Genomic DNA, 19,994 nt, shown 5'->3' on the forward strand with positions numbered 1-19,994 from the left:
GGAAAATGTTTTTGAATTGGTTGGGAAATAAAAAGCAGGGGGGAAATGGAATCCGGGGTTATGATAGTCAACTGAAACAATGTGCACACTTTGCTGCACAACAGGAATAATCCGTGCTTTCAAAACGGAAATTAAATGACATTTTAATTTCATTTAAGGCAACACTTGTCTGTGATCAGGACTGTGGAGCCTTTCGGTGTCTCAATACAAGAAGTTCTAGGGCTCTCATCTTTTCTCATCTCTTCCCCAGAAGATGGCAGGCATGAGGGGGCAGGGAGCTTGGATTAAATGGGAGAATCCAATAAAAGGAAGGCTCACCGTTTGGTTTTTTGCCCTTTATCACCGTTCCTCTTCCCCGCTGTTTTTCTTTCCCTACCTCTTTCTTTCTCCCTTTTCTTTCCCTCAGTCATGTCTGTCCTGTGTGTAGCAAGTAAAAATAAAATAAACTAAACAATTAAAACAAAGGTGAATCAAATAGACCAATACGGCAAGGCTGGGATGGTCCATTTGGTAAAGTAAACCAGCCACCAACATTTCTGTTAATATTGCAGATGCCCCATTTTCAAATGAAATAAACAAATACAGACAAGAAAATGAAATACTGTAATTCTTTATTTCATGCCGCAACATTTGTACAGATTAGCTTTGTCCAGTTGCTGTCACAGAACTGATAGGCAGCCTCCTGGACTAGTTAATATCCTTATTTATTGCTGTCATATATCAAAATACATCCAAAGTATTGCTCACCAGTCACAGTCAAAGCAAACAAGTTTTGTATTACCACAATGGGTCCTGGAGCAAAGAGAATGGTCAACGTCTCAAGGATATGACTTAATTGTTTTCCCCTCTCTAATCAGGTGAAGAGTATATACACCTTTCTAAAACGCTTTAATCAATTCTGAATTTTGTCTAGAACCATGGCAGATCTAAGTGTGGAAACATCTACAGTGGTCAAAATTAAAAAGCAACATTAAATATCTAATGAGAAACATTACTGGCATTACTACTTTTACTTACTTTAATTAAAACATGATTAAAAAATATTTACATGGTATTCAGTCAGAACAGCATAAAAAAAAATGCTACCCAATGGAGTTATCTATTGCTACTTGTATTATCGCCTACAGTTGCACAGGCATAAAAATACTTAATTTGGATTTGAAAATGCACAGGGTACAAATGCTTACACAGTCGACTGCTCCTCATGTTGTCACAGTATAAACTTCACTAAGTGGTCACTGTCAGCTGACCTGGCAAGTTAAAGCTTGAAAAGATAAAAACACCAAATTGATGTGACACTGCAGAGAAATCATCACCCAGAACACGATGAGGCAAACATCTAGAAATAACTGTGGGAAATGTGGGGAGGTGAAAAAAAAACAAACACAGTTCCATCACTTGTGATGTGGAGACTTGCCACATGTTCATATTAGAAAATTACATATTCACAAGTTTATGTCATGTAGCTGTGACATTACACTCATAATTACACACACTGCCTCCCAGAGAGCACCAAGGAGGAAGAAGTGGACAGTGAGTGAATTTGAGGTAGCAAAGCCAAATTTAAACACTTTGGAAGTGATCACGCAAAAAGAAAGAAAGAAAAAAAATGCTTTGACGCATTAGTGGATTTTTCTCAAAGCCTCTAATATCATTTTTACAATTTCAAATCAAAACTAGATCTCTCTATAAAAGTATTCACATCAAAATTAAGACAAAACTTTTCTAATCTGACTTTCTGACAACATCCCTGGTCCTGAGAAGAAACACGAGTCCTAGTTCCACTGTACAGCTTATCAGAGAGGGTAACACGTTTCCATCCCATCCTTCACAATATGCACAAGCCACAGAATTCCTAACAGGAAGCCATACTTACAAAATCATCTGTATTATCCAAGCTGATGCTGTAAATTTTTTAGAATTGGGGCACGGTAACATGTACCAAAAACATAAGCATGTGGTGTGTTATTCTTTAAGTATAAAAACAAAATATGTATATACAAAAATATACATCCTAACAAGACATTCCTAGCAGAGGTGTTTCATTTTCCCCCTCATTTTGTAAACTTTTATGTATACATTTTAATTCATTTTTTTTTATTATAAAAAAGGCAATTTTCAAAAAGTCCATAATATCATGATCATCAAAAATTCAGTCCTCCTTCAGTTCAGAATTAAGCAATCAAAAAAATAAAAAGTACAAAAGGTCAAATCGGTCAATCCATTCATATTTTGGGAGCCTTCACACAGCTGTTTATACTGGGTTTAAAACAAACAAAAAAAATGTCCTCAGCTCTGAGTGTCCAGGGTCGATTTCCTCAGTAGACGCGGGGGATGATCCGGTAGCGGACAGTTCTGCAGTACTCGTCCCACGCCGAGCCGTACTTCCTCCTGCACTCGCTCATGTCACGTGAGTCTCGGTGTACGAGCAGGATGATGAAGTAGATCATGTAGTACCACGGCAGGAGGTGGCTGAAACCTGCAGTGACAAAACAAGGCCCACATCGCTTTAGCCTGACTGTACTCCAGAACATTTTTTTCCAAGTTAATATCAGAAACATCAAAGAGACACTCAAGACAAATGGAAACATATACAGATTAACTACGACTTCCAGGGAAAAGTTATAAAACATTTGGAGCAGAATTGAGTCTTTAAACCAGATTACACCATGGCAATGTGCAGTTTTTATGTCCCTGTGAGGATTCAAACTAGTACCAAACATCACATTGTGTTCACCAGAGGGCAAACCAACACAATGAGAGGCTGAACTACTTACATGGGTACATTAATTTCAACATGAGATTTTCCTTTTGCACACATCACAAAATGAACAACTGAAATAAATAATAAACACAGAATTTCAAAACTACTGAAAAGATATTTGATGCCATGAGTGGGTTCATGAAAAAAACAAAGAAGTCTTCTTCAAGAGAAAAAACACTGACAGAGCTACCAGATAAACAGGTAAAGCTTTGAACTCTGTGGTGCAGGAAGTAAAGATGGATGGCAGTGGAGCTGCTTTGTTTTCCCACTTAAAAATTATTAGTGGGATTGTTGCAAAACAAATATGTAATCAAATTTACTGACAGCCCACTATGTAAAGGAGCCGCAGTTTACCATTAGCTTACAGATCACCCCCACACAATGGTCGCCCCTCTCTGGGCTTGGTTCTGCAGGAGGTTTCTTCCTGTTAAAAGGGACTGCTTCCCTCCTATTGTAACAAAAGTGCTGGCTCACAGGGGGGCTGTCTGATTGTTGGCGTTTTCTGATTTATTGTTGTGTCTTTACCTTACAATATAAAGCACCTTAAGGCGACTTGTTTTGATTTGGTGCTATATAAAAATGACATGAACTTAAAAATAATAGGGTGCTTCTGTGCTGCTACAAACTCCTCTGCCTGTCCTGCTCTCGACTTGTTTTGTATTTAGCATCCTACATTCTTTATTACATTAACTGTAAATGCCAAGCAAACTCACCACAGGGTAGGGACCAGGCCAGAGCCATGATGAGGTCTCCCAAATAGTTAGGGTGGCGAACCACTCCCCACCAGCCAGAGACCAGCAGACTTTTCCCTGTAGCTGTAGGGATCGTTTTCAAATCTGGAGAGACAACAAGAATAAAAAGATGACTGAATAGTACCAACATGTACTGAGAAACATGCAATAACTCATTGGTGTTTCATTTCATTTTCTCTTTATGTAATGTTGATAATTAATATTTAGGCCATTCTAACACTGCATCAGATTGCTGTTTAGACTGATGAGTATTATAAACTGAATGAAAAAAAAGGACTGGGTACCATGTGGGCAATAGAACCCCATCAGCCTTCAACAGCTGAGGGGTTAATTTAAAAAAAAAAAAAAATCAGAATCAGAAAAATAATGTGTATTTAGTGGACTATTTCATCTTAATACAGACAGTACAGACAATAAAGAATGTTCATCAGGAAAAGAAACATGAGCCTGTTGCATAACCGAGACTTAATTTGGGATAAGCTCACAGGAGAACTTACGGGACAGTTTAGGGTTGGATGGGTTTCTCCTGAAGGCATTCTTCTCAGAGTTGGATTTTCTGAAGATATAGAAGCCAATCACTGAAATACAGAGAGAAAGGACACATCAAACACCAGAATGACTCAGCAAAATATTAAAAACATATGAAGAGGGTGAGTGAATTCAGTTTCATGCTCTCCCTCACATTTGAGTGTGACGATGGCTATGACTGCTGGCAGGCTCAGGGCGTTGGGATGGAGGACCAGGTAATACGCTTGCAAGGTGTACGTAAAAGGAACCCACACCAGATCACCAAAAGCCAACATGAAGCCAAAACCATCATGCATCAAGTCCATGGTGGTCAGGATAGCCTCCTGAGAAACAAACACATTCATTCATCATTCATTTGGTCTGAACAACAGATAGACTGGCAAGTTTACAACCTGTGAACCTGACCAGTTACTTCGTGTAAAATTGGCATAGAAAAATACTCTGCTGAGCTTACCTCATTCCAGAGGCCGTCCACCACGTAGAGCAGCTGGAACAGGTTCACTAGGATCATGGCATATGATGGAGCATCAAGATTGTGCTTCTTCATCTCAGCCAACGCCATGGCAAAGTTGATCAAACACTGCACGCATAAAACACACAGAACTAAAATTATTAGGAAAGATTCCTGATCACCCGTAACGCAGAACTGCCATTTGTGGAGAACGCAAAAAATGTTAAAATGTGTGGGAAAACCTAATGCTGAGGCAGCATCAAAGCAGCATACTTTAAACTATTGAGGTTTTGTAGACACATGACCACCAACCAAGTGACATTAACTTTGGCTGCCATTTTGGACATGTAACAACAAAGGATGACATGAATAAGGCCCTATTCACGCAGGTGTGACCAGTCAGGGATACCCCTGAGATACAATATTATACCAGTTTTCCTACCAACCAGTGGTTGCTACACATCCAATACGCCCAACAACTCTTGAGTCACTTGCAAAACCACAAAAGTCCACTGCTCTGTCTCTCCCTACCCATCTCACCTCATATCTCCATAAGTGTCATCAAGATTAACAATCTTTCCACTCCTTGTACTCTTTATAGCTGCCCTCACGTCCTCATTCACTAACTGTCGTTTATCGGTCTCTTATGTCTCATTTTCTTTATTCATGAACTCCTCAAAGGACTCATTCCATCTTCTTAACACACTTTACTTAGTCAGTAGTACATTTCTATCACTTTCCCTAACCTAAACTTAAAAAAATAAATAAATACATTTAAAAGATTCAAAGATATTCAGCTCAATATAGAAGGAACGTCTTTCTTCTTTAAATCAAATCTAAACTGATGGTCTAATTTAACCCTACAGCAGCAGACAGACACAAGGAACTCTTTTAGTTATATCAGATGACTTAAATTTAAAAGTTATTTCCCTGGATGGCCAGCAGAGAGCGCAATGTGTGCTTCAGACTAATTTTAAACAGATGAAGCAGAACTAATGAAACAAAGACAACCCACCCAGCCAATGAGTCCAGGGCGCATCTCACAGAAGAATTTCAGATCAAAGTTTTTGATGCGGGGATTAAGTTCACGTCCTTTGAAAAAGTCATAAACCACATTGCCTGGAGAAAAGACAGAAGCAAACTCAAGGTCAGCTGATTTACATAAACTGGCAAATTAAACAGATGAAGGGGCACAACAGAATGTACACAAGCTTCTTACCTGAGTTTCCCCCCAGTGCCAGCTCTTCTGAGGCGGCATAGCGAGAGCGGACATACAGGTAGATGCTGAGCAGGACGGAGATGATGAAGGTGGCAGTCGCCAGCTGGAGGAAGTGGCTGTGGATGTAGGTAAGATCAGCACCCTGGTGCACTGCTACTGCCACCACTATAGCACTCACCATTATGGCAAAGAAACCTGGAGGTACACACAGAGGCTGAAAAAATATACTGAACACCACAACTAGAATAATAATAATAAATATCATGACACAAATAAATGACTATAGTTCTTTGCTATAAACAGTGTAGCACAAAAAAAAGGACAGAGACATTTATCGGTTCAGATGAAGCTACAGTTACAAATGAGTGATCGTCAGTGATGTGACTTAGTAGTATGTTCTTATTGGGAGTTGCTTCACACAGACTCACCATTGGTTCTGTACTTCAGCCTCACTCCAGACCTCAGTGGCATGCCCTCACTCAGCTAGAGAAAAAGAGACAAACACCGGCAGCACTTTAGTGGAGCGACTTGGAAAAAGACAGATTGAATTTGAAAGCCAAACATCAACTTAGGATGTGCATGACTATACTTCTCACAAATTTGTCTTTGTATTTAAAAATTTCAGATCTTCTCACTCACTTTTCCAACTGGCAGGATGTAAAGCAGTGCCTGAAATAAGATCCAGAGGATGACAAAGCAAAGAGCCTGGGCATCCCAGAAGGTGTCAAGTGGAGGCAGAGGAGGGGGAGCGTTGATCAGACTGGGGTCCGTTAGGTTGCCTTGAAGTATTACAAAGAGAACCCAGGCTGGCAAGAAGAGCAGCCAGAAGTACGCTCCTGTAGGCAATACAAGAAACAGCAGGAATATTAACAATATCATTTTGGTCAGGTTCAGCTTTTCCTCGGCATCTCTACCACCATGCTCCGATAGATAGACACACAAAAAAATTTACTGACTGATTACAAATACACCGAGTTCCGTACAAGCTCACAGCAGTGGGGCTGTGGCATGAAAATGCATTTTTCCTATCCTCCTACCTATCTTCCCTCCAAAGTCGAGTGGGGCGGAGGGGATGGTGGACGGGGCTGCAGCCTCCTTAGCCTTTTTTTCTGGCTGATCTGGTTTGGCTTCAGCTGGTTTGGCATCTCCGTCAGCCTTCCTACGGCGTAGATTATAAGGGCCTTGGTTTTTCTCAGACTCTGCCTCCACCTTAGCTTCAGACTTCTGGAATAAGATTTCGGGTTATTTAGAATTGGACACAAGTCAACAATTCATATTAATACAACTCAAAAGCATAACAATTTCAGCCAATCAGTAGGATAATGCAATCCAACTATTTGCATCTCATACAGAGGAAATCGATAGAACAAGAAACAAAGTTACTAATATCAAAATATCACAACACAAAACTGCCTACACCTACAAGCCTACACTACTACCTACACTGACAAAATACATGAATGAAATAATTAGGAGATTAAGTGTCTTAGCCCAATAAAGATCATTGCCGTTTGCTGCTATGAAAAGAACATCTTTTTTCAGCAAAAAACAACAAATAAACTGTCAGAAATCTGCAGTAAATAAATATTAAAGTCAAAGAAGGAAAAGTTTTATATCTTAACTTAAATGCAGCGCAGATTACTGCACACAGGACTTTAGACTGTCAGAAACAGGCACAGTAAAGAGGCAGCACATGCTAGTGCAACATGTGACTAGTTAAATGAAGTACAGTCTTGTGAGAGGAGCCCCCCTCAGTTAGAAAACATACATGGGCCCCCAACGTGCATGCATCATGACATTCCATCAGCTGCAACTTACCTCAGAGCCTTTTAGTTCTGTTTAAAACCTTTTCACTTGGAGTATTCTGCACAAATGTTCTTCTATGAGCCAATTATTTTGAGACACTTGAACCTTTTTAAATAAAAGTTTTGACACGTTTTTGGTTTTTTTTTTAAATTGCAAGACAAAACTCACCTCAATCACTTTGCTAGCAGTGTTATTCTCCTCTTTCTTTTCATGCTTATTGTTGCTACTGTTCTCTGCTGCCTTTGTCTGTTCCTGCTCAGCAAACAATGGAGGGTGATTGATGGAAATGACAGAGACAAAAACAAAAAAAATAAAAAACAATGTGAGGAACATACAGAGGGACTGTGATTGTGTTATGGTCAAACACCAGAATGAATGACTCACAATTTCCCCACAAGGACAAGGTACTGATGAATTAGGACATTTGATAATGGACTGTATCTTGCCAGAAATCTGTGGGCTATTTCACAGTTGATGGGACAACTTCTGTACTGCACACACTTTTTTAAAATGTATTTTGGGTAGGGATGTTCCTGGCAACAAATCTACAGTTGTCTAAATGAGGGGAAAAATCCAAACATTTGCATTAGTCAAGTCATCACGTTCCTTGTTAACCAAATCATGTTTTAAGTGTAACTGAAATGTGTGGCACCTGAATTTCCATTCTAGTATTTCACACCCTGGTGCATAATTTGGCCAAATCTGTGGGCACTATAATGTCTTTGAACCAGTAACTTGTGTTGTACATTAATAAACTAAGAATATGTTTATCTGTCTGGCATTAGCAATGGCAGCAATGTTTACATATCTAGTTTTGCACATTCTTTGTATGCACAAGAAGAATCCACAGTACACATTACAATCTCATGCTATGGCACACTAAGGAGCACTCTCCACAAAAAAGAAATATATAAATAAATAAATCACGACAAGTGAAATAATATACTCATGTGGCAAGGTGAAATAGCAGAACTTCATTAAGCACACAACCACTATCAACAAAAAAAATAAAAATTAAAAAAATGAATCCATTGGTCCAGGACCTTATGAAAGATTACTATAACTGAAACAGAAAGCAATGTAGACAAGTGCTGCTCTGAGGGTGGAGAGGACTGTCATCTAGTCACAGTTCACTTTTATCGTTGCAAGCGTCCCATGAAGTACTTAGTGCGTCCTTAGCTTTCTGCTTCTAAATTCTTCAATTTCCAACTCCAAATATTATCTGGACACATTTCTTTCTCAAATATCTTTTATTAGGCGCAAGTATCATGGTTGTTACAAATTGATAGAGCGTATGCCCCTTTTCTCTCTAAGCTAACAAAACAGACAAATAAACAACAACAACAACAACAACAACAAAAAAGAAGAAAAAAAAGACACCCACTAAGGGCCCCAATCCCCTGACTGCCAGAAAAAAGGAAAGTTTATATTTTCCCAAGGTATGTAAGTAAAGGGTGCCAGATTAATTCAAAGTCTGTTACATTATCATTCATGGTATATCTTATTTTTTCAAGATGAAGAGTATTTGTAAGTTCTGTAAGCCACGTCTTTAATACAGGAGTCTCTTTGCCTTTCCAAAGCTGCAGGATCAGTTTCTTTGCAATAATCAATGCATATGACATAAACCTTTTTTGAGAGTGTTGTAAATTTTGTGTTTCTTTGGAGATCCCAAAGATAATTACTATCATATTTGGCTCAATCTTACTCTTAAAAATATTAGACAAGTAGGTAAAAATGTCACACCAAAACCCCTGAAGCCTTGGACAAAGTGCAAAACAATGTAACAGATTTCCATAATGTATCATACATTTTTCACAGAGGGGGGGAGCAGTCTGGGTACATTTTGTGAAGTCTTTCCCTTGAGTAGTGTAACCTGTGTATAATTTTGTACTGAATTAAACAGTGACGGGAATTAATAAAAGGCGTGTTTATGTTGCGTAAGACCTCCTGCCAAAAATCTTCTGGTAGGGGGGTCCCAAATTCCTTTTCCCACTCCTCTTTAATTGAGAAAGTTGAAGGTATACTCATCTCCTGTATTGAGTTGTAGAATAGTGAAATTCTCTGTTCAGACCCCCGTCTATCACTAAGGCATCTATCCAAAAAGTCAGACGGCATGTTTTCAAACTGCGGCAGATATGTACGGATATAGTTTCGTAATTGAAGATATCTAAAAAAAAATGGCTATGCGGTAATCCAAATCTATCTTTTAATTGTTGAAATGACATGAAGGTGTCATTTGAGTATAAGTCTTTTAGTTTACAAATTTCCAATTCTTGCCACGCGTTGAAAGCTCCGTCTGCACAAGATGGAAGGAAAGAGGGGTTAGCTGTAACAGATGTACACATTGATAGTGTTTTCAATTTAAAGTGCTTAATTATTTGTCTCCAGATTTGCAAAATGGTGTGAATCACTGGGTTGGAATTATAGTGTGCGTTTGTCAAGGGAGTAGGAGAGAGTAATATTCCACCAACACAATAAGGAAGGCAATCCTCCCACTTCATCTGTAGGCCATGGGGTAGTAGCGCTGTATCATCCAATAAAGAGGAAATTATTCTTAAATTTGATGCCCAATAGCAATGCATGAAATTGGGTAGTGTAAGCCCCCCAAGGGATCCGTGTTTACATAGGTGGTCTTTTTTTATTCTATGTGTTTTGTAGTTCCATATAAACGGCATAATGATGGCGTCCAACTTTTTGAAAAAAGATTTGGGCAAGAAAATGGGAATATTTTGGACCAAATACAAATACTGCGGGAGAAATACCATTCTTATTGAGTTCACTCTCCCTATCAATGAGATAGGGAGTGTCCTCCAGTACTGGATGTTGTTTTTAAGTTTCTCCAGTAGAGGGAGAAAATTTTCTTTCATTAGGGAATTGTATCTTTTTGTTATTGTGATGCCCAAATATATAATTTTTTCGTAAGTTATTTTAAATGGGAGGGATGTAAGCCATTCTTTGCTTTCTAATTTGATGGGCAATACTTCACTTTTTCCCCAGTTGATCTTGTAGCCAGCGAAGGTACTAAATTTGTCAATAACGGAGAGGATTGCTGGGAGGGAAGTTTGGGGTTTTGTTATGTATAGTAAAATGTCGTCAGCATAAAGCGATATAGTATTAGAAGTGTATACTTTGTCATAACCATGTATATCAGGGTGAGTTTGAATTGTCTGAGCCAGGGGTTCCAGAGCCAGAGCAAACAATAATGGACTAAGAACACATCCCTGTCTTGTCCCTCTGCTGAGCTTAAACTGAGTTGATAGTGTTTGATTTGTAAGAATTCTGGCTGTGGGGTTCTTGTAGAGTAGTTTTATCCAAGAAATGAAATCTTGTCCCAGTTGAAATTTCTCTAAAACAGCAAAGAGATAGGATCACTCCACATGATCAAATGCCTTTTCGGCATCTAAGCTAAGTACAAGTAGGTCCTGTTGCACCTTGGGGGAATAAATTATATTAAATAAACATCTGAAATTATAAAAAGAACTCCTGTCTGGTATGAAGCCTGTTTGGTCTGGATGTACCAGTTTATCTATTACCGTATTAAGTCTACTCGCTAGTATTTTAGCCAGGATTTTTTGATCTGAGTTTAATAAAGAGATAGGTCTGTATGATCCCACTTCCTCCAACACTTTACCTTTTTTTGGGAGTACTGTAATAATTGCTTCATTCAATGTTGGTGGTAGGGTGCCCACTTTGTATGCATGGTTGTACAGTTTAGATAGATATGGAACAAGTTTAATCTTGAAGTGTTTGTAGAATTCATTCCCTAACCCATCTGGACCTGGACTCTTGTCATTTTTTAATAAATCAATAGATTTAATGATTTCTTCAGTTGTAATCTAACACAGGAAGACCACATTTATCTAAAAAATCCTGCATATATTTAGGCCCTGCAGTTAGATGAGAGGTATAAAGAGATTCATAAAACTGTCTAAAGTTATCATTAATATCTTTATGTGATGTAACCAGGTTTCCATTACATGATCTAATTTTGTGAATCGTTCTGTCATTTTCTAACTTCTTTAGTTGTCTAGCTAACAACTTGTGTGGTTTATCCCCAAATTCAAAATACTTCTGTCTTACAAAAATGAACGCTCTATTGATATTGCTAGTTAATATCTGGTTTAGTTTGTATTTTAATGCACAAATAGTGTTGTACTTATCTAAAGAGGGAGCCTTTGCATTGTTAGCGTCCAAATCATGGATTATTTTTTCTAATTTTAACTGTTCTAGTTTATTATTTATATTCCTTGAAGCTTGATATGATATTATGGACCCCCTAATATAAGCTTTAAACGTTTCCCATAATATGTCTGGCGAGGTCTCGGCATTATCGTTTATATCGAAGAATAAAGAGGTTTGAGAACTTATATACTGTTGAAATTTTAAATCGCTCAGTAGTTGTGGGTCGAATCTCCAATTCCTGTATGCTTTAGTGAGATTACTAAGTGCGAAGGAGCATGTGACAGGGCAATGATCAGAAATAATAATATTGTGGTAGGTTACATTACAAACTAGGGAGAGCATTTTTCCGTCCACCAAAAAATAGTCAATCCTTGAATAACTGTTATGTGCAGGAGAGTGGAAGGAATACTCTCTGCCTGATGGATTTAAAGTTCTCCACACATCACAGATATTCATATTGTTCATGTATGTTTTAATAAAGTTGCTACCTTTACACGGTGTAGTTCTTTTGGAGAGGGACTTATCTAAGTATGGGTCTAACACTAAGTTGAAATCACCTCCAATTACTAAATTACCATTAGGTATATCCGGAATTAAGCTGAAAACCTTTCTGTAGAACTCTGGATCATCATGGTTAGGCCCATAAATGTTCAGTAGGATAATCGGAGTAGCGTGCAGCTCCCCGGTCACTAATACATATCTACCATTCTTGTCAGCTATGGTGGAAGTATGCTTGAACGGGGTATCTTTCTTAATTAATATCGCTACCCCTCTAGTTTTAGCGGAAAATGTTGAATAATACACCTGTTTAATCCATCTACACCTAAGTTTATTGTGAGCCGCATTTTTCAGATGAGTTTCTTGTAAAAAAAATAATATCTGCTTTAAGAGATTTCAAGTGTGATAACACTTTGCCTCTCTTAACAGGCTCATTTACACGTTTTTCGTCCAAAAACGAAAACAAAAAATCTAAGGGGATGCTATAACAAAAACTGAGCTTACCAAAATACTTGATCTCAAAACTTCCTCTATCCAACGTAGCTCCATAACAAGTTATAGTCTCTTTACATCAAAGTAAATATGTGTCACTAGGCCAGAGGCTGAGCTCTGATTTGTCTACCTTATGCCGTCCTTTTTAAGATCCAAATTTTTCTTGTGTGTAGCGGCGTGCTTCGTTAGGATCCGTAAACACCAGCTCCATTCCATTGTATGTCACCCTGAGTTTTGCGGGGTATAGAAGACCATATTTGACTCCGGGTTGGTCTCGAAGCAATCTGAATGCGAATATCTCCAAGCTTCAGATTCTTTCTGGTAGAAACTTTTCGAAGTATTTCTTCCATGGTGTGGTAGTAATGTATCCTCGCAATCAAGTGTCGTGGCGGGGCTTCGTCTTCTGGGGTCGCTCGCAGGGCTCTGTGTGCTCGGTCCAACAACGGAGTTTCATCCAGGTCCAATAGATCTCGTAACAGCTTTGCCACAAAATCTCTAACATGCTGACCATTTTCTCTGCCTTCAGGTACCCCGGCTATCCTTATATTGTTCCTCTTTGAGCGCCCTTCCAAGTCAATGCATTTTTCAGACAATTGTTCCACTTTGTTAGAAAGTTGTTTGACCTTTTCTTCTAATTTCACCACGGAGTTTGAAGTATTTGTCGCCGATTCTGATAAATCTTTCAGCTGGACATTATGGTTTTCCATTACGGTTCTCAAAGCTGAGATGGCCTCATCATTTTCAGCCCTCAGCGTTGCAATTTCCCTGCGTAGGGAATCTGGACAACATTTCTGACTGATTACATTGTTTGATGGGTGTCAAGTTTTATGAAGGGTGACTTTGACAAGACTATGTCTGTCTAAGCAACCCATTGGCAAACGGCATTGCAGTGAAATGATTGACATAATGATGATAATAATAACAATAATACATTTTATTTATAGGCACCTTTCAAGACCTTCAAGGTCACCTTACTTTAATTCAAAATAATTAAAAACATAAGGTAAAGACAACAAAAAAACAACTATAAAAGCTAATTAAAGTAAAAACAGACTAAGACTGAGGCATGATGAAGTGTATGCAATTCTGAATAGATGGGTTTTAAGATGTGATTTAAAAGTAGAGAGAGGGAGTTTGTAGTCCAGAAATCTGGTGGATGTGTTCTAAAGTCTCACGGCAGAACAACTAAAGGCTCTGAGTCCCATGGTAGTCAGGCGAACAGGTGGAACAGACAGAAGGGACTATATAACACTGATTTGTCAGGTAACTACAGAAGAGACTCTCTATATGTAGTATAATGTCTTCATTATAACAGTTGCCTGCATTTATACGCTTTCTGCTGGCATTCTTCAGCTTCTCCTTATCATGTTTTTGACAATCAATAATATACTATAATCAGACAATGACAAGGCAACATAAGCACTTACCACAGGGCTGAGCCTCACTTCCACTGTATCCTTCAGTCTGGTATCTCTGCGAGAAGACTGTGTACTCTCTGTGATTGCTGTTGCAGCAACGGCTGCCGCTGTACGAGATGACGAACGACGTGTGGTCCTTGCCGGGGAGCGTGAACGGCTGCGACGGCGGCCTGGTGAGCGGGAGCGAGAGCGAGAACGGGAGCGGGTCTGGAAACCAGTGACGTTCTGAGGGAAAATAACAATCGGGGGGAGAAAAAAACTGAAAGGGGACTGCTATGCATTTATCATTTAAAAAATGTTGCAAAGATTAAAAACTGAGGCTGAATTTTCACAGAGCATCATCTTACAGTTGAAATATATTCCTGACCATACCCATGACAGTTCTACAACTTAACTATTAGTAGAATGCTATAGACATTACAGCTACAGTGATCCCTTTTACATGACTTAATAACTACATTCCAGTATCATCACTGATTAACAATCCAGTCTGTGTTTTCTCTTTTATCTTTCCTTTAGAACAAAAATATAACTAATTTGAAGCATTAGCGCTTCATGGTTCATGGTTTGAACCTACACCCACAGTGGTTAATGTGCAGATCCGACTTCAATGTTGAGAAAAGAAAAAAGAAAAAAAAGAATTCCCAATAAAGCACTAAGTGAAACCGAGTGAAGAGTCAGCTGCAGTTCACAAGAGCACGTGACTCTGATCCTACCTTAATGTCTTGCTCCTTGAGCTCCAGCTCTGTACCATCTTTGTAGATGACAGTGTAGAGCTGGCTTTTGGAATCAAAGCCCAGCACCTTGACCTGATAGTACAGGCTGCTGCCGGGCCAGCGGCCCATCACAGTGTCCCCCTTCTGGTACTTCACAGTAGGCATCTTCATTGACCTGAAAAGGAGTTAATCAAAACAGAGCAAGAGTTCAGTACAGAAGGAAGTACAACAAGCAGGGGAGAAAGTGGCTGAAAGTGAAACAGAGAGGACAAGAGAGAGGAGCAAAGAGACTCGACCAGGCTGACAGGAGATATCAGGAAAAGCAGAGCAGGACTAACTTGTTAAATAATAATCAATTTAAACCCGCCACTGGTATTTACAGTAAGGCTCAATCATTTGAAAAAAAAAAAAAATTGGCCTCGTCACTGCAGGCGGCCCCTTCTGTCTCCTTTCGTACCACTGAAGCCCAGCATGTGAAAGACAACGGAGCTTGAAAGACAACAATAGCAGCATCTCAACATCTCAGTGCTTTCACTTTCACTTGACAGCTTTGGCAGTAACTTTGAACTTTTGATAAAGTGCCACGGAGCAGCATCATGTTAGTGAGGTCCTGTTATGAAGCAGAATATTTTCACATAACCATCTTAACATTCCGAAGCCAAGAATGACAAGCCGATTTGCGTGATCCAACCAACAAATCAGACATTGTACATGACCGGTAAGCAACCTGTCATCCATCTACATGCAGTGTTTTTTGCTCCCTCTATGTTTATTTTTTATCCAAATTCTATAAACCACACTAAATGCTCAGCAGAAAAACACACCTAAAATACAGCATTATTACTAGTTACTCAGCTGAAAAGAAGACTTTTAGATCATCACTGCACTTATCAATCTTATATTTCTCATGACCAAATATCAAGCAGATGTGAGAATAATGATAACACTGTCACATGGAGGAAAAACAATGAAGAATGTGGATTTTATAACCTAGTAATAAAAAGTTCTTAAAATGTGCTCTTAAAATGAGAATACGAGCTCTTCCAGTGTAAAAAAAAAAAAAACACAGCCTGTGGACACAGAGTGTAACCGGCTTTATCATCTTTCTGGACACTAGACCAGAATTTACAACATTAACAGGGTGATATATCCAATTATTCTTGTAACTAGCATTTAAAACCAGAAACCCAGCACTTAAGTGTCTACTGAAGTGACAGCAAACTTCCGTAAAACCACTGATTTCTCTCCCCCAGACAGAGTCACTGCCCCCTGCTGGATTTACAAAGAATCCAGGTTTGAGGCTTTTCTGCACCAGAAGCTTAGACCATCTTTTATATACAGCCTATGTTTGCAAAGTACTGCAGGAAATATAATTCATAATGTAACTGCACAGTGCAATTGTATTGAGAAAATATTTAAAGCAAACATGGAGAAGATGTTGCTTAGAGCCGTGAGTCTAAACAGGAACTTAATTAGAGGAGGAAAAATAAAATTCCACTATAACTACAACCTGACCAGAGATAACTAGCCTGCTGTGGCCACTCACCAAAGATTTATGCTTCAAAAGAATTAAGGCAAAACATATCTAACCTGAGGACATCATAATACAAGGCTACATCCACAGTTAAGGCTAAAACCCCAAACTACACAGGAATACAAAAAGTCCACTCTGTCATCACTTCTGATTTTTTTTGTTTTTGTTTTTTTGGCAGATGTGTGAAACCATCTTGGCAGAACAGGGGTGGTGCAGCAGCTTTCTGAGGTCATCCTCATATACAGAGGTTAAATGCCATTTTTGGCAACCAACTGTCAAGCTTGTTTCCTGTGAAAGTTATTCCTCGGCTACATAATGCAACCCTATCCTATAAAGAGATGAGAAGTGATGAACTGTACTGTAAATTTAAATGATCATTAAAGTCAATTTCTGTCTTTTTATTTCTATTTGAATTTAAGTTGTGTCTCTATTTATCCACCCAGTGATGTTATAGATATTCAGTTTACAATTTCACAATTGACGACGTGTATTAACTAACACTACGGAACGGCAAAATCCAACAGGAGTGCTCATCACTGGACACAAAGAGGAGGGCCAGGCAAAGTCAGCATTATAGAACATCAGTGACCTGGGAGGCTCAGTGTCTAGAAAACCAACACACTACTGCAGAATTGCTGACAAGTCTGTCCCTGCGAGGTTTATCCAGAGCTGTCTGTCCCAGTGAGTCGCTCCATTCAAGTCACAGCAACAGGCAAGGAATTTTACACAAACTGTCTCTGTATTCACTGTAGAGTGAATTTACTACTTTTGACCTGAACACGTATTCACTGGTTTACCTTTGCTGATAACCTCTTTGGGCAGCAAATTATCAGAATGCAGTTTAACTCTGTGACTTCTAATATTTAAAAACTTATTTTATGGAAATAAAGTGTTTTAAATTGTTTATTTTCCTTTGGTAGAAGTCAAGATATTTTACAATTGCAAATAAATAAATAAAAACATTTTTTTAAAATCCTGGTTTCCCTTTCTCATTAACCATTTGCTTGATAATAGTCTAGTACTGAAATGTTGAAAATTGCATATATTTCTACAACAGAATAATGGATCAGTACTTTAATAACCACATGAAAGGAATGCCAGACTTTACAGCATTCAAGAAGAGTTTTGGTTTCAAGCTTTAATCCCGATCTGTTCTGATAATAGTTTCAAACCACATACCCCAATGACAGCCAATGTCAGCAGTGACGCTAATTAAAATTCCATACTCCAGTAAATGGCAGGTAGGATGTGCTTTGAGTTATTTTTGTTTTGTTTTTTTAACTTTACACAACATTTACTGAGATGTGACTGTCTCTATTGGTATATTATTGTATTGTTCTGAATGTCCTAGATCTTACAATCTGAAACTAAAAAGTGAAACTAATAAAAACTGAATTAAAACCTTTGTAAATATTACAAATTAAATTGAAACAAGTACATTCACCAGGAATCTATCTGAAAGCAAAAAGTCAAACTATAGTGAAACAAAAATTAAAATATAAAATATAATAACTCTTTGAAAGTTGTACTTTCTGCCATCAAACGTCAGAAATTAAGCATGGTGTACATGAAAGACTTTTTCTTCAACTTGACAATCAATCTCTTGTTTGCCTTTATAATCACACAGTAACTCCACTAACTTACAAAGGCTCCAACTGTCCAATCATCACCGTTATAACAAAAAAGGCAGGAAAAGTGATAAATTTCCACTGCTAACTGATCGAATCTTGGAAAAACACAAAAACCCACAGCATCTGCGCAAACACCCCATCTCACAACACGACACACCCAAAGTATGTCCCAATGCTGCTTTCCTGGCTCGCGTGCAGGCTTCCATATGGGATATGTGGTGTCCCCTGACTGAGGAGTGTTCCCCCTCAGATCCCCCCTTTGGGCTGATGAAAGAATATAGCTATAACGTGGGTGGGGTTTAAAATAGAAGACAGGCAGCCACCCCTCAGCTTTGTGCTGAAAACTGCCCCACCTGGTACGCAGTCCATTTGAAATGTAACATGCGAGTCAAGTTGTAAACTCACACCAAAAAGTTAGATAAGTCATCTAAAAGGACAAAGGGTATGTACTCGAGCATCTCTGGAGTAGGACAAACCGAACTGTTTTATTTTGGTCCACATAAAAGGAAAGGCAGATAACCCACAGCAGCACAAACTTCACTCGGACTATTAAGGCGCCATCAAATGTCAGGTTACTGCAGTGTTTAGACATACTGTAGTTCACACAGTCCTATACTGGTAAAAAGAATACTGAGTATAAACCGTATCACGACCGAACTCATGTGGCTTCAAATGTTAAAAAAGGCGCACTTTTGTATGCATTTTTCCTTATCCTTTTTCACTGCGTTCAAATATATGCATTATACAATTATATACATATGTGTATGTGAGATATGACATACATGTGAATAACTGGAAGTTCTTGTCAAAGCGGCGCTTTTACTGATCGCTTTAACTGCAGTTTTTGCGCTTGGGCTAGTGGGGTAAGCGACACTTTTCACGTACAGTCGGATAACAAAATGGTTATTGCCAAGGTGCAGGAGCTGTTTCTTTAACGAAATACGCTAGCTTAGTTAGCTTCGAGATAGCGCGGATGCAACTACAAGCGACAGAAAAGGAAAGGAGGGAAAACGTCATGCATTCAAATACTGTTGGCGAAGAAAGCAAAAGCACCCGCCATAGAAACAATACGTGGGCACGCATGAATAAGTTCGGCAAAGGTAAACTCGCTGACGATAACGCAACAAACCCTTTAAAAAGGACACACATGCAGCTGAAATTACGACTGAGTTAAACGTTCGCGTTACGATCGCTTAAAGACTGTTTCACTAGCGGGCACCGTCTAATTTCTGAACTGCCTATCGTTAATCTGCTTGTTGGCGAATAGCCCGAACAGAGGTGGGTAGTTACACTCGCAGTTCCGCTTACCAAAACCGACAAACTCTAATAAAAACTTGACCTATCGAAGAGCAAGGTTACCACCACACGTTAAAACAAATCCGTCCAACTAATTTTTTTTGTTGTCGTTTTTTTCCACTTCAACCAACAGAAACAAGATAACCTTTCAGAAATTAGCCAAAGCCTACAACGCCGTTATACGACCAGCTCGAGTTAGCTTCGGCTAAGCCCCAGTTTCCCAACAAAGAGAAACGTAAAGAGTAGTTGCTTTTTGCATTGCCAACACATGCAATTGGAAGACGGATTTACCTTAATATTGTGCGAATAATTCCAGTAAGTAGGACTGCTAAAATATCCCGATCACGACGACGAATTAATAAATCAAGCTTAATATTTTTAAAAACGAACTTTGCTAACGTTTGACGTAGAACTCGTTCTCCCTCCCTCTTCGGGCAAAACCCACCAGTGACTTCGAAGGCGCGAAGGCTTTCGATTGGTTAGTCCAGCGTTCATTTCAAACGACTCTGCAATTTCATTGGCTATCGGTGGATTTTAACTGTGTTGGGATTGGCTTTGAGAGAGTCACGACTACTTTGTTTACCGGTATCAAATTACTGTCAGACAAAACAGCGGTATTGACAATAATATCCCAAATTAAACTGTGTATGTATAATAGGAATACTTTTTGCTTCATAAACGCGAACATTCTGGAGGGCATAATGAAA

The 19,994-nt window shown here is 38.9% G+C and overlaps 1 protein-coding gene across 1 annotated transcript; it reads right to left on the reverse strand.

The window, feature by feature from the left end:
- Positions 1–594: 594 nt before the first annotated feature.
- On the reverse strand, positions 595–19,723 carry lbr (lamin B receptor). The gene is made up of 14 exons (XM_006796217.2): positions 19,579–19,723; positions 14,827–15,001; positions 14,120–14,335; positions 7,689–7,772; positions 6,752–6,938; positions 6,354–6,550; positions 6,143–6,197; positions 5,715–5,909; positions 5,511–5,614; positions 4,499–4,624; positions 4,199–4,367; positions 4,014–4,094; positions 3,478–3,600; positions 595–2,479 (listed from the first exon to the last, which is right to left on the reverse strand). Exons 2-14 carry the CDS (start codon positions 14,995–14,997, stop codon positions 2,319–2,321), a joined length of 1,869 nt encoding a protein of 622 aa, XP_006796280.1. The 5' UTR covers positions 14,998–15,001; positions 19,579–19,723; the 3' UTR covers positions 595–2,318.
- Positions 19,724–19,994: the final 271 nt, after the last annotated feature.

This window comes from Neolamprologus brichardi, chromosome 15 (assembly GCF_056152115.1).
Source record: "Neolamprologus brichardi isolate AB-2024 chromosome 15, ASM5615211v1, whole genome shotgun sequence".
NCBI lineage: Eukaryota > Metazoa > Chordata > Actinopteri > Cichliformes > Cichlidae > Neolamprologus > Neolamprologus brichardi.

Bases quoted from the DNA above. Each gene is read 5' to 3' on its own strand.
- lbr (XM_006796217.2), bottom strand. From the start codon at position 14,997: ATGAAGATGCCTACTGTGAAGTACCAGAAGGGGGACACTGTGATGGGC. The intron at 5,615-5,714 runs GTAAGAAGCTTG...TCTTTTCTCCAG, and splicing joins GGCACTGGGGGGAAACTCAG to GCAATGTGGTTTATGACTTT. The intron at 4,368-4,498 runs GTAAGCTCAGCA...TTTGTTTCTCAG, and splicing joins TGGACGGCCTCTGGAATGAG to GAGGCTATCCTGACCACCAT.